Source organism: Lissotriton helveticus, chromosome 6 (genome assembly GCF_964261635.1).
Source record: "Lissotriton helveticus chromosome 6, aLisHel1.1, whole genome shotgun sequence".
Classification (NCBI taxonomy): Eukaryota; Metazoa; Chordata; class Amphibia; order Caudata; family Salamandridae; genus Lissotriton; species Lissotriton helveticus.
Window position 1 is genome coordinate 965,834,684 of NC_136067.1, and position 14,739 is coordinate 965,849,422.

The window sequence follows — 14,739 nt, forward strand, 5'->3', positions numbered from 1 at the left end:
GAAATGCTCTTGTATAGATATTACAGTCTTTCTAACACTGGTTGGAAGTGTTATCATAACAGCTTAAAAATCATGCCGCGAAGATGCTCATGAAATATTTGATGAGATTGCCACAGAAAAACATATGGGTGCTTGGAAACGAAAACTATGTGTTGCACTGATTATGCTGCAGCATATGTGGGTTATGCGTATAAATAACCAGAACAAGGCTGCAAATTAAAATCTGCATTTGTTAAGAAGTGTCAAAACAAAAGTTTCCTAGGTGGATGGATCATTTTCCTCGTTTTGCTTTCTTGTTTTTAGTGAAACATTTAGGGTACATTTTTAAACACCAGGTTAATACTTCGGAGCTGAATGTTTTACCATTGTTTTTCTTGCTCGACTACACCATTACAAAAGGGGTCAACCTTGTGCTCATCAGTCCAATTCTGCTCCAAAAACATAATTGGTATGACAGAAAACTCTTCCAAACAGTGGTGTACACAAAATGGTGGGTTCTGTACAGAATGTAAGAAGGTGCCCCTGAGTCTCCCATATCTCAGATATTCATTGGCCTTGCGCTGGATGGGTCTTTGGTTGTGCCCCTGCTCCCAAGCACATTTCTGACCCTCGGCTTTTGTCAATGTTCTGTTGCTTGATTTGCTAGTTGTAGCCCAAAAGTGTGTTTTATCAAGAAATGGCCACTGCATTTAGGAACACTCTACAGAGAAAAAATGTCATCCAAATCTTTGCAGCATTGTTTTTAAACCAATGGAAGCTTTTGGGACATCTTGCTTTATCCATAGAATGTACATCCTTGGATGGTGTCTGTTGTGCTGTTGTTTGTAAATTGCAGATTGCCTTTAAGTGACAATGTTGTGGTGTAGCTGTGCAATAGGCTTCACATCTCATGACTTTGCATTTGGTGTGTGTCTTCTGCAATTTTCAATTTGTGTTTGGAATACGTTTATTATATCCATAGCACTATGTCTTGGGTGCTAAGGCCCAATTCAATCAGCATTCGTAGTCCTAATATTACAGTTTTGAAGAGTTGTGACATAAACCTACTTTTAGTTGTTCCAAATAGCAGCAAGCTGTGTAGCTTCCTTCCGTCATGCTCGATGTAGAAGCATCACAAACGCACAAATAAGATGGACGGTCTTCTTTTCCCATGTTTCATTTTATTCTTTCTTTAGTAGTTTAATAGGATGTGTAGAAGATCTGTGTGGAGCTTTGTATGTACACTGTAAAAAGGTATCTGCATTTACCAGTTTCCAACTTGTGATTCCAGTCATCCATTGTAATAAAGCAGTGTATATCACAATGGAAGTGACCACACCAGAGGCCTGAGCTGAACAATTGGTGTAAGTGGAAGACGGTGGCCGGCATGATTCATGCAGGATATGTTCAGGATTTTTTCAGAATAACCCACTGTGAGGATGATGCATATACCGTACATGTTGCAGTCAGTTCCTCATGACGCCAGTGTACAGTACACCCAAATTTAAAGACTGCAACTACCACCATTGTCTCATTATTTTTGCATGTGAAGGAGTGGAAGTTAATCACTTTATAACAATATTAATCTTTACTATGCATACACAATCCGTTCTTTGTCTGATTAAGCATTTTTGTTTGAATTCTTTCATATATGTTACTAAATTATACAGCTAATTTAATACCCCTCCCTATACGTCCCTATCTGGCCCTTTCTTTTTCATTCATCAATAATACTAATGAGTGTCTACGTTTTTTCTGCACTTAATCAGTTTTCGAAGTAGCAATTTCTATTTTGACTTTGTAGGGATTTCATATAATCCTCTGCCTCCCATGTAAAATGCGGTGATTGATGTCCACGTTGACCTATAATGCATGGGTCCAGCTGAGCAAAACTGAAGTGACTGCTGTTTTGGGGATATGTGTCGCTTGGGTGTGCGGGATTGTTTTATTTAGTGGTACTGCGCTGTAAGCTTTCGCCGCCCTCTGTGTCCGCTGTAGTCTAGGATTGATTTGCTTGTTCTCTTTTAATATTGCGGCTCATGTTGACATTACCGGTAATAGAGTGATTTGTTGCAGCTGCTGCCCATCACTGGACAAGACATGGTTACAGTAATAACTTGTAATCGCTTGGTGAGTAGATTAAGAAGGTGAGATGGACCTTTCATTGCAGTGGTTCTATCTGCAAGACCACGTCTGGCTTATTGGGAGCAAGCTGGCATTTACGTCAATGCTGTATGAGCTATTCTGCGTCATTTGTGATCACCCAAAGTTGATTTTATTGTGTGCAGATGTTATAGGCTGCTGTGACATCCACGGGAAGAGTTGGTTGCCTGCCAGTTGGAGGCATTTGCAGGGTACTTGCGTGGGCAAGAGTTGTCCAGTGCTGTCCAATTTTAACCCAATAGTTTCTTGCTAACGGGAAATAAAAACAAGCATAAGTCAATGTGGCCAATGCTCGATGCTATCCTCCATCTTCACCAATACTTGTTTTGATTTGTCATGTTGTTTTAAAGTTCTTTAATATTGGGGAGCTGCCGGACTATTGCCAATATAAAAAGAAATGGCTAAAAGCAACAGTTACTTGTCGGCCTCAAAAAGCACACATGGCCTAATTCGACTTTTGCACGGAAGGGAATTACTTTGTTTGGGGATGAGCTCCTTGTGAAAGAGAAGAACGTAGGCACTCGTGGTGGAAGTGGTATGACTCACTGAATGATTTTGTACGCTGTAGTGGACAGAAGATGAGTGTGAATGACCCAGCAAGTCAATGGATGAAGAGAGTGGGCTAAAAGCCCCTATCATCTAATTTGTTAAAATCGAAAGGTCCTTGGCTAATACCATACCTAAAAAGCAATACACGTAGTGTCTTCTAAGAATGTCAGTTTATTTACTGCTCTAAACCGTAATTAGTTGTCTTTACATCTCAGTGTGAAGATGATGTCCTCCTATGCCTGTGCAGATTGTCTTCCCAATTTACCTTTCAAGAGATGTTGCCACAAGAATTCTTCTGAAGACTACATTGATGAGACCAAGGGACTGCACACTTTTTATTATTAGTGGATGTCCCAAAAGGTGGTCTAATTTGGTAGACTGACACAGAACTTTAATCTTTGATATTGGCCCTGAATATGGACTGACAAAATGTGGTCTGCCCTCTCTTCATGGTAGCCAGCCTAGCAAGTGTCACCATACCGTTGTGTATTGGCAAGCTTGGATAAGAGATTTAAGATCTTCACGCTTGGCTTTGTTCGTGGCAGTTGTTTCATGAATAACCTGTGGGCTGTTTTTGCGGTTAAAGATGTGGCTTGTCTGATAGGGCCATTACTCCAACTTTCGTTGACAGATGTTTTCTTGTTCGTGGAGAACTACATGTCTCCAGCCTTTGTGTACATGGCAAACATATGTTTCTCGGTTAATTCTAGTTTGTGTGTGCTACAGTCACACCTTTAGTAAGACTAATTACAAGCCTCTAGTCTGAATTAAGATCCCCTGGCAATACTAGGGGGGTACTGAGCCCTAGAAATCACTTTTAGGTCACAGAAGAATTCACTGACAAGAGAACCTCCCTGGTAGAGGTGTGGTGCACCGGCCAGAGCGGCTGACTCTGGAGCACAGTTCTCACGGCTCGAACCTCGGCGGCAGCTCAGCATCATGTGACTCCTGGCAAAAGGTTTACTTAATCTCCCCGACGGCTCCCCAGTGCCAGGATACCCCAGGGTTGATGAACTTGCGTTTTACAAATGTGGAATTATTATTTTCATATCCCTCCCTCCCAAGCCAATACCAAAAGGAGCCTCCCGTTTTTGGATCTCTTCAGGTTCCCTTTTCACTTAATTATGTGAGAACGGAAATTTAGTTTGCATTTCAATTTGACGGTGAACGGTTAGGCGACCTCAACTTCCATCTGGAGAACAACAACGACCGCAACACCAGCACTCTGCTCGACAACCTCGCCAATCTTGGACTCAAGCAACTGGTGTCCACCCCCACCCACCTCGCCGGACACACACTGGACGCAGTCTTCTCCTCCAGCCCAGACATCGACTTCAGCCACGCCACAGAGCTCCAATGGACGGACCACAGCTGCGTCCACTTCACCTTCAAGAGAACGACGACCCACCGCCACCAGCAACAGGCCGCCCGCAGAAGCTGGAACAAGATCACAGCAGACCAGCTCGCCACCTCCCTGAGCCAGCACCCTCCTGCCAGCTCAGCGAACCCCAGCCAGGCCGCCGACAACCTCACGAAGTGGATCAGCAACTGCGCGGACGAGCTCGCCCCGCTGAGGACCCCGCCCAGCAGACCCGGCAGCAAGAAAGCCCTGTGGTTCACCGACGAACTCAAGAGCTCCAAGAAGAACTGCCGAGCCCTCGAGAAAGTCTGGAGAAGGGAACCTACACCGGACAACAGGACCTCCCTCAAGCTTGCCACCCGGAAGCACCACCAGCTGATCCGCGCCGCCAAGAAAACAGCATTCAAGGACCGGTTGGACAACAACGCACACAACTGCAAGGAACTCTTCAACATCGTGAAAGAGCTTTCCAACCCCAGCGCAGGAAACAACGACATCACCCCATCGCAAGACCTCTGCAACGCCCTCGCCTCATACTTCCACAACAAGATCTCGGACATACACAACAGCTTCAACAACCAACCAACGCACACCAGGACCGAACAACCACCCCCCACCACCACCCTCCACGCCTGGACCCCGATCAGCACCGAAGACACCATACGCACAATGAACTCCATCCACTCCGGATCACCGACCGACCCCTGCCCTCACCACGTCTTCAACAAGGCCGACGCTGTCATCGCACCCCACCTGCGGGACATCATCAACACCTCCTTCGACACCGCCACCTTCCCTGAGAGCTGGAAACACGCCGAACTCAGCGCTCTCCTCAAGAAACCAACAGCGGACCCCACCGAACTCAAGAACTACCGCCCCATCTCGCTCCTCCCGTTTCCAGCCAAAGTCATCGAGAAGACCGTCAACAAGCAGATGGCCGCCTTCCTCGAGACGAACGGATCCCTCGACCCCTCACAGTCAGGCTTCCGAGCCAATCACAGCACCGAGACCGCCCTCATCGCCGCCACTGATGACATCCGAGCCCTGATGGACAAGGGAGAAACAGCGGCCCTCATCCTCCTAGACCTCTCCGCGGCATTCGACACTGTCTGCCACCGCACCCTAGTACAGCGCCTCAGCAACGTCGGAATCCAGGACAAGGCGCTGGAATGGATCATCTCCTTCCTCGACGGAAGAACACAGAGAGTCCGCCTACCACCGTACAAGTCAGAGGCCTCCGAAGTCATCTGCGGCGTCCCTCAAGGGTCATCTCTGAGCCCCACCCTCTTCAACGTCTACATGAGCCCCCTCGCAGCCATCGTACGCAAACACAACCTCAGCATAATCTCCTACGCCGACGACACCCAGCTGATCCTCTCCCTGACCAACGACCCCGCCTCCGCCAGAGCCAACCTGCACGAAGGGATGAAAGAGGTAGCCGAGTGGATGACGACCAGCCGCCTGAAACTGAACTCTGACAAGACGGAGGTCCTCATCCTGGGCTCTTCACCCTCCGCCTGGGACGACTCCTGGTGGCCTCCCGCCCTGGGCACCGCACCCAAACCGACAGACCATGCACGCAACCTGGGCTTCATCCTGGACTCCTCCCTCTCCATGACCAGGCAAGTCAACAACGTCTCCTCGGCGTGCTTCAACATCCTACGCATGCTACGGAAGATCTTCTGGTGGATCCCCACCGAGACCAGGAAGACCGTCACCCAGGCCCTCGTCACCAGCCGACTGGACTACGGCAACGCCCTCTACGCCGGTACCACCGCCAAGCTCCAGAAGAGACTCCAGCGGATCCAGAACGCCTCAGCCAGACTCATCCTCGACATCCCACGAACCAGCCACATCACCGGACATCTGAGAGACCTCCACTGGCTCCCCGTCAACAAAAGAATCACCTTCCGCCTCCTCACCCACGCACACAAAGCCCTACACGACCAGGGTCCGAGCTACCTCAACAGCCGAATCAACTTCTACGCGCCCAATCGCCACCTCCGATCAGCCAACCACGCCCTCGCCGCCGTCCCCCGCATCCGAAGAGCGACTACGGGAGGAAGGTCCTTCTCCTACCTGGCCGCCAAGACCTGGAACTCCCTCCCGACCGACCTGCGCCTGACCCAAGACCACCTCGCCTTCAGGAAGAAGCTGAAGACCTGGCTGTTCGAGCAGTAGCGGCACCCCCCCCCCCCCCCCCCCCCCCCCAGCGCCTTGAGACCCTACGGGTAGGTAGCGCGCTATATAAGTGTCACTGATTGATTGATTGATTTTGGGCATTCTGCCAGATGGCAGCGTCCCTCTGCCTCTCATGCCTGCATTGTAAACGTAGATGCCTGTGTGATTCGGTCTTGTGACATGCTCCTCTCCCTGCTGTGGGCCGTGTCTGTGATGGTGGCTTGTGGGCTGACTTACTTTGAACAGCTTTCAGAGCCGTTCTGATCAGGCGCCTTCTGCTTTAGGACCAAGCGCTATTGTGTACCAGCCACGACTGGCGTTCGTTATGTGTGGGCGTCAGAGAGTGGGTTTTATTTTATCGGAGGCAGGGAATATAACAAAAATTAAAACGAGTGTATAGTACTTCATATTTCCCACCAGGGCTCTCTTAGTTGTTTGGCCATTATCACATATGGTTTTTGAATTACATTTGTATTTCTGTGTGTCCCTTTTGTGCAATAGAGATAATAAAAGTAGACAATTATACTTGATTGTCCTTTCCTATTATCACTCTGTCCTTCTAGACCGGTAAAGTGTAAATGCATAATGTTTAGTTAGGTGTGTAGTTTGAGAATTGGATGATCGGAGAATATACTGGTAGCAATTCTGCTCATGTGATTTAGAAAGTGCTCCTCCCATGAAATGTTGATTTTTGTAAAGTGTCAGAACCACCTTCAGACTGGTTCAAAATGTGCTGGAAAAGGGAGGGACTGCAGAGATAAGGTGGTGGATAGAAAAGAGGAAAGGAAGCAGAATGAGGTTATATTTTGATTGTTAGCTTTCTCTGAACAAGCTATTAGCTGAAACATTGTGAGGCGCGGCCTCAAATGGAGACCCTACAGGCAGATAAAGGAAGAAAGAGCTGAAGATTGGTTCAGCTGCTGGTGGGAAAACGAATATAGTGTAAGGATGGTTTAAGAAGCAAGTGCAAATGAGCAGGAGTGAGAGAAGTCTGACTTAGGAAGAATGAGGCAAAGAAGCCTGAAGAGATTAAGGTCAGACTCCATGATTTTACCGGACTTTTTCATAAACAGCATTTTGTAGTATGTAAAGTAGTACCACAGTTGTACTAGTAATGGACTCTAAACCGGTATTCACAGACCTATGAATGGAAATCTCTAGCTCTCCTATCTTTTCTATGCACAGATCTCTGCACATGTAGGTGGTATACGTTTTAGTAGTAAATGTTGGCAGGACAAGAAAGAATGGCTGGAAAATGGGGAATACTTACTAATAAATCTGATGTGGATAGGTACATTTAAAGAGCAGGTTAGGAAGGGACATGCTAATACGAACACATGCCCACAGAATAGTAAAGCCATTTCTATTCACAAACTACACTTCTAAAGTTGCTAGAGCATTAAAGGTGCTCTCCTATAGAAAAGTAGAAAACAATGAATGTTAGGGTGTTTTTGTAACGATTATTTAAAAGGTATTTATAATTTAAATTGATAATCAATTTTGTCATTTAACTCCCATTTAATTTAATGTGTTAATGTGCTGTAAAATTTGATTGCATCATGGGTAAAAAAAAATGTTAAAAAAATTATATTCTATTTTACATTAAAATATTTTGAATATTTTATTTTAAAGAAAAGTGCATTTTAATATTATTTCCTTAACTTACTGATAGGGATATCTCTGCCGTTGTAGAGATCTTCACCTGCATGTACAAAGTTACTAGTAAGTAACTACATTAATAAATCCTGCTCTATGAGCCTCTACTCCTGATTTGAAGGGGAGAGACGTGTAAATCTACACCCAGAGGTACATCTGCCGTGAGAAATATTGATTAGCAAACAAATTGTAGATTCACACCTAGTTGTAGTAGTAAATATAAATGTAAGCAAATACACATGTGTATATTCACATTTGTAAAATAGGCTCTCGATTGATTTTAAAAAAAAAACCATACCTCTGTGTGTGATTATCTTATGGAAGTGCAATAGAAAATACCTTTTCAAAATAGTTTGGTGTAAAGAATTGTCAAGTATCACCTAGAGTTAAGAAATAAAAATGGCGTGTAGTGGGTCAGGCTACAGACCTGTAATGTTGACTTGGCCTACCCTTGACTAGTGAGTAGAAAACATCTAGTCTGGCTTGAAGTTGTAGCATCTGATTAAGTGGATGCGTGACTGTGAACCTTCTATAGTTTCCTTCAGCTTCCTGACTCATGTGTCTGCTTTGCTTGGCTCTTCTAACAGATGCCGCCTCAGTATGGTCAGCAAGGTGTAAGTGGCTACTGCCAACAGTCATATTACAACCAGCAGCCGCAGCCACAGTACCTGTCGCAGGCCCAGCAGCGTTACCAAGCCCAGCAGGTAAGCACTGCCGCCCGCTGATTGCAGCTCCCTTGTCTCACTGATTGAACCATGCTTGAGTCTATTCGGGCAAGAAATTAACAGACACACTTGGCCAAAGTGGGCCATTTTAATGTGCAGTCATTTGCTCAGTATGTCAATCAGGTTGCCTTTGAGTGAATTAGGTGATAAGCTGTTTCGTTCAAACTTGAGGCCAGTGTGGAGAACAATATTTTCAGGCAGGTACAGACTGACCATTAACCCAGTCAAGCGTTCTCCTGACTGGCTGGCCTGCATTAGTCTTTGGAGCTGCGTCCTTGGTGGCTTAGGGTCATTTCTGTGTAGGTTTTGACATTCTCCTTATTAGCATCACTAAAGATAATAAAAATGTGTTTCTTTAAGGTTGCTTTCAGTAGGATACCTTCTTGTGTTGTTTCCCCTCTCGCCTATAACTGGTTAACAAATTCTGGCCCCTATAGGTGTCTCTGCAGAGCTCACCTTCATAGTGTGTAGAGCTCTGTCAGAGAACTGTTACCCTTGATGTTCACCCTTCTCCCACCATCTTTCAGTAGCACTTAAAAAGGCATGTTCAGTGTTGAGCCTACACACACCTCCCACTGTTCACTTTACAAACGTAATAGGTCTCTGGTGCTATTTCCCCGCAGTTTGACTACGTGAGTACTAAACGTCTTGCTCCTAAGACTCATCTCCTCAGCAATAGGTTGGAGATGATCTCTGCCCCTTGTCAGGTACTCATGATGCAGCTTGAGACGCTAGAAATGGTGCTCTTCTATGTCTATGAAGCACCATGCAGCTTTAAAAGTACGAACAAAAATGTGTAACCCGATATGGGTAAATCCTAATTTAAACAGTTGTGCATAGAAAGTGGAAAACGAGCCTTCTGTATCATCACAGAATGTCAGAATGAAGTTGTCTAGTCCCATTATTTTTGACGTTTTGTAAAACAACGTAGACAAACCGAAATGTGGGTCAGGAGGAGAAAGAAAATGTTGTTCATAACTGGAGGGAGTGTCCGTCAATTCACACCGCTCTTTGAAAAGAAGCTTGGGATAAGTTGTAGTCTCTTGCACCGCAGAGGCTATAAAATGATGTTTCCAGTGCTGGTGGGCATTGTTCAATAGAAAGTGTTACATTCTGTCTAGTTCTTTGGAGACGCTCTAGACATCCTTATGCTTGAGAGCCTGGCTGATCTAAAAAAAAACGTTCTGTCCAACATCTTTTACCTCTTTTGAAACACAAACACTCTTGGATATTAATTTGCTCTTCACATTGTTTTCTTATCGTGTTTAATAGTTGTATTTTACCTTTGGCTGGGAATGGTATTTTCAGGAGTATTCAGATCTGCAATAATGGAAACATTAATCAAAAGACTTGCTATTTTCACATGGAAACTAGCTTTTGTAGAAGAAAAATCTTCACTGTCAGTAATTTATACATTTCTTTTTCTGGGCTTTTGTTATTCAACTAAAAAGTTACAAATTTGAAATTTTATATTTGCCTCGCAGGTGTATTCTGTGTATTTTCATGAAAGTCAAGTAGACTGAGTATATATACCTATGGTCAAGTAGAATCTTCCTACTGTAACAAATCAAAACGGCTCGTTCATTTGAAGATTGGGCTTTGTGTGCAGGTTGGATCTGAGTATCTTTCACTAGCAAACAATGGTCATACAATTCATTGTCTGAGTATTATTCAAAGTGGGTCACATTAACTGAGTTAGGTGGTTTACCAGATTTGGCTCCGCATGTAGGGGTGGAGGAGAAGCCCAAAATCATCAAAGTTTGTCATTCAGATAGGGTGGAACTGTGCCTCCGCTGAACCCCTTCGCCCAAGGGAAACGTGGTGCTGGGATGAAGGAGCAGAGGTGGTGCTGTCCCAGATCATGGCACCTTACCTGGTAAGTTAACATCTTGGTTAAAGGGGGTGGAATCACCTGTTTTTGCACAGGTGTATTAGCCTGCGTTTCTGTGTGTTTGTCTGTGGTGGCCCTTCGAGGCATTGAGTGACTCAGGCTGATATTTGTTGGCCATACTGTTTGTGAAGTAGACATCCCTGGCATTTGGTGGGCATTTGCGGCATAAGTAAATATCTCTAGCAGTCACACCTGGGTTCATATGCAACCAAGCACGTGATAGGTACCTCTCTGGCTTCTGGTGGGCATCATGACGGCTGGTAGCCCTTATTGCTTGTACCTGGCCTCCACGACATCTGATAGGCATTGCTAAGCTGTGCTTCCAATTACTCGGCTTGTGGCACAGTAAACAAGGTTGGTACTTGATGAAAACAAGAGCTGATATTTGGAGGCCACACAAATCTATTTACTAAAAATGCAAAGTTGACATTTGAGAGCAAAATTGGTGCATTTATAATAGTTGACTATTTGAGGTCTGGGTACACATTTAATTCGTTCTGGCAAGTTAATTCCTTGGGATGACGAAGTGAGCTAAAGAACGATGATGGATTCAACCCAGATCTGTGACGTGGGGTGAGTGTCTGAAAAGTTTCAGCGCTCCGTCCATCAACTCCTTGTGTTAGCCCTTATTGCTTGTACCTGGCCTCCACCACATCTGATAAGCATTGCTAGGCTGTGCTTCCAATTCCTGGGCTTGTGACACAGTAATAAAAGTTGGTAATTGATGAAAACAAGAGCTGATATTTGGAGGCCCTCAAATCTATTTACTAAAAATTCGAAGTTGGCATTTGAGAGCAAAATTGGTGCATTTTCAATAGTTGGCTAGAGGTCTGTGTACACATTTAATTCGTTCTGGCAAGTTACTTCCTCGGGGTTAGATTACATTATTTGATATGATTGTGTGTTTGTAACTTGTGGAGGTGTTTTTCATCTCTATTTCTAGATCCTTTCTAGTGTCACCACTCCTGCTCTCTGATACATGAGCCTCTGAAATCGATGTTATTTATCTAAGGCAGTGGTTGTTAAACACTTGATTTCTTTGAATCCTGAGATGCCCCCCCCCCCCCCCCCTGAGTCATTACTGGATACCGGGGACGACCTAATTTTGATGATATGAACCACAATACACAAAAATACAGAAACAAGTATTTACCAGACAAATACACAAATTATGAAATATTTTATATAATTAAGAAACAAATATAAAAACACTAAATTTAATTTAAATGCGAAGGTTGGGGCTTTTCAAAATTCAATTTAGGGCACACAATGTCCTTTCTATGTTCTGTTTAATGCACTTGCACTGCTTCCATGAATTACTAGGAACATACCCACCAAATGTTTAGCCTACAGTATCAAATTCTTTCTCATTGAAAGAACGTTTTAAACATCATCAGTTTTACATATTGCTTCTTTGTTAATACACTCCTATTAATCCGTTAAGATTTAATTTACTAAACAATCATGGGCCCTCTGAATAGGCGTTGCAAACCCCCAGGGGTTTCCAGACCACAGGTTAAGAAAGACTCATCTACGGTATATGTCTTCTGCCTGAGCCTGTAAGATTCGGCATTTGGGAAAGCTACATTGTTTACCCAAGAATGTGAGATTTGTGTAATTATTGGTTTAATCTAAATAGCTCCTAAAACATATGATTCAATTTCCTCTTGGGAGAGGAGACTAAAGAAGACAAGCTATATAAATTGCAACAAAAAAAGAAATAACACAGGACCATGTCGTATTGTATTCTTGAACTATACATGAAGCCTACACCTTTTGTGCCAATTTATTAGAAAAATTAAGTAGAAAAAAAACCCTTGCAGGGTTGGCTTCTTTGGCATTCTATTAACGTTTTAGTATGGTTTATATACGCCACCTTAGAATTGCCTGTCAAACAGATTGATTTGAAAATGTTGCGCTAAAAATTCCCATTCGCCCTATTTTTAACTAACATTTTCTAATTTATGGAGGCATTGTGTGCTTTCTTGCCTCGCTCACTCGGTGCAGTTCTGGGCAACCATTTCCTCCACTGTTTTCCCAGTTCCGAAGCTCCCACTTGCATGATTCATGTGCCCTTTCTGCCGCTGCGTGTCTCCAGTGCAGATGTGTGGGCCAGTGGCGGCTGCGACAGAGGGAAGACAGAGGCCCAGCTGTTTGCATCCTCTGCCCCGGGGAGGTGCTTCAGCAGCGCTACGTCCGCGTGCGTCTGAGTGCGCGCGTGTGCGTCTGTGTGCGCGTGTGCGTCTGTGTGCGCGTGTGCGTTGCTTACTTTTTAGACCGGTTCCTCAGTATTTAAATCACACAAGGTTAATTAAAACAGCGCCACCGTTAGAGCTGCTTGGGAATATTAACCTTGCAACGCCAGTGTTAAATCACTCAAGTGATAGAATTGCTTTTGCTCTGTGAGGTTTTGCTGCGAGAGCAAAGCCCGGGCCATTTATAGTTCAGTGCCATTAATTGCTTCGTATTTGGATATTAGCGCGGGAGTCCATTAATTAACTTGATAATAAAACTATTGGAATGTGGGCTGATAAGGCTCTTCTGTTTTAATGGAGATTACCAATCAAGCCTCCCAGTGAGTGGAAGATCCCGCTTTCGATCCCAGCATCTCCCCTGATAAGCAGTTAACCGGGTTTTATTTTCGAAATGGAGCTATTGATATCCAAGAAGTAATGTTAAGTTAACCATTGATGGGATGTGAAGAGGGGGGTGTGCTGGTGAGGACCGAGAGGCTTCTTGACTGTGTATTGGGGGCTTCTTCCATTACTGTGATTAACTAGTTTGGTACGCAATGGCACAACTCCCCTCCACGAGTGTGCACAGCATTGCTCTCAGCCATCAGAGTGCACACGTTGAGGGGAGTCCTAGTTTAGCGTACTAGAGCGCACAAGTTCAGGGGAGTCCTAGCATAGCATACTAGAGCACACACAAGTTGAGGGGACTCCTAGCTTTCAGTACTAGCGCGCACAAGTTGAGAGGAGTCCTAGCATAGCGTATTAGAGCACACAAGTTGAGGGGAGTCCTAGCATAGTGTACTAGAGCGCACAAGTTGAGGGGCGTCCTAGCATAACATACTAGAGCGCACAAGTTGAAGAGATTCCTAGTATAGCGTACTAGAGCACACAAGTTGAAGGGAGTCCTATCATAACGTACTAGAGCACACAGGTTGAAGGGAGTCCTATCATAACGTACTAGAGCACATAGGTTGAAGGGAGTCCTATCATAACGTACTAGAGCACACAGGTTGAGGGGAGTCCTGGCATAGCGTACTAGAGCACATAGGTTGAAGGGAGTCCTATCATAACGTACTAGAGCACACAGGTTGAGGGGAGTCCTATCATAACGTACTAGAGCACACAGGTTGAGGGGAGTCCTGGCATAGCGTAAAAGAGCACACAAGTTGAGGAGTCCTCGCACAGCAAGTTTAGAGCAGAAATAGCATTGCATACTGGAACGCACAAGTTGAGAGGAGTCGTAGCATACTAGAGCACATAACGTGTATTTGTAAAGCGCACGTTCACCCGGAGGTATCTTGGCACTGGATAACAGATGTTTATTGTTAACCAACTTAATGGTACTCATTTTATCGACCTCAGATTGATGAAAGGCTGAGTGGACCCTCCGGCATTTGAACCTGTGACCATGAGGTCAAACACAGACCTCTGAAGTGGACACATTAGTCCACTGAGCCACCAGACCAGGATACACCTGGACCCGGACACAAGTTGAGAGCATTCATATCGTTGCAAACTTGAGCAAACAAGTTGAGAGCAATTCTAGCTTTGTATACTAGAGCCCATAGGCTGAGAGCAGTCATTGTATTGCACACTTCTGCACACTGGCTGAGAGCAGTCATTTCATTACATACTAGAGTGCGCACGTGTGTAGGAAGTGTTTTTAGTATTTTATGCCTACTTGAAAACAGTTTAATACTATTAGGGTAAGAGGTACATGAATTCGGAACGGGTACGGAAATAGGTAAGGGGCAAAGGAATGCGGATCGAAGATGTTGATTGGACGTAAAACTAGCAAAAAAGCAGAATTATAAAAACAAGCATTGGAAATGCAATAGGTCTCGCAATAGAATAGTTAGACATTTTTCTTTTTGCAAATGGAAGAGTGGCGTTGCGTGGATGAGTGGCGTTGCGTGGATGAGTGGCGTTGCGTGGATGAGTGGCGTTGCGTGTGTGAGTGGCGTTGCGTGTGTGAGTGGCGTTGCGTGTGTGAGTGGCGTT

General features: G+C 44.8%; 1 protein-coding gene across 4 annotated transcripts in view; it reads left to right on the plus strand.

Annotated features, from left to right (window-relative positions):
- Positions 1-14,739, plus strand: part of ARID1B (AT-rich interaction domain 1B) — an 807,447-nt gene that overhangs the window by 222,571 nt on the left and 570,137 nt on the right. For 2 of the 4 annotated variants that reach the window (XM_078648614.1, XM_078648616.1), the window contains exon 3: positions 8,476-8,592. The exons of the other annotated variants lie outside the window; for them this stretch is intronic. In XM_078648614.1, the coding sequence (XP_078504740.1) occupies positions 8,476-8,592 (117 nt within the window). The remainder of the gene's footprint in view (positions 1-8,475; positions 8,593-14,739) is intronic. 4 annotated transcript variants of the gene reach the window in all.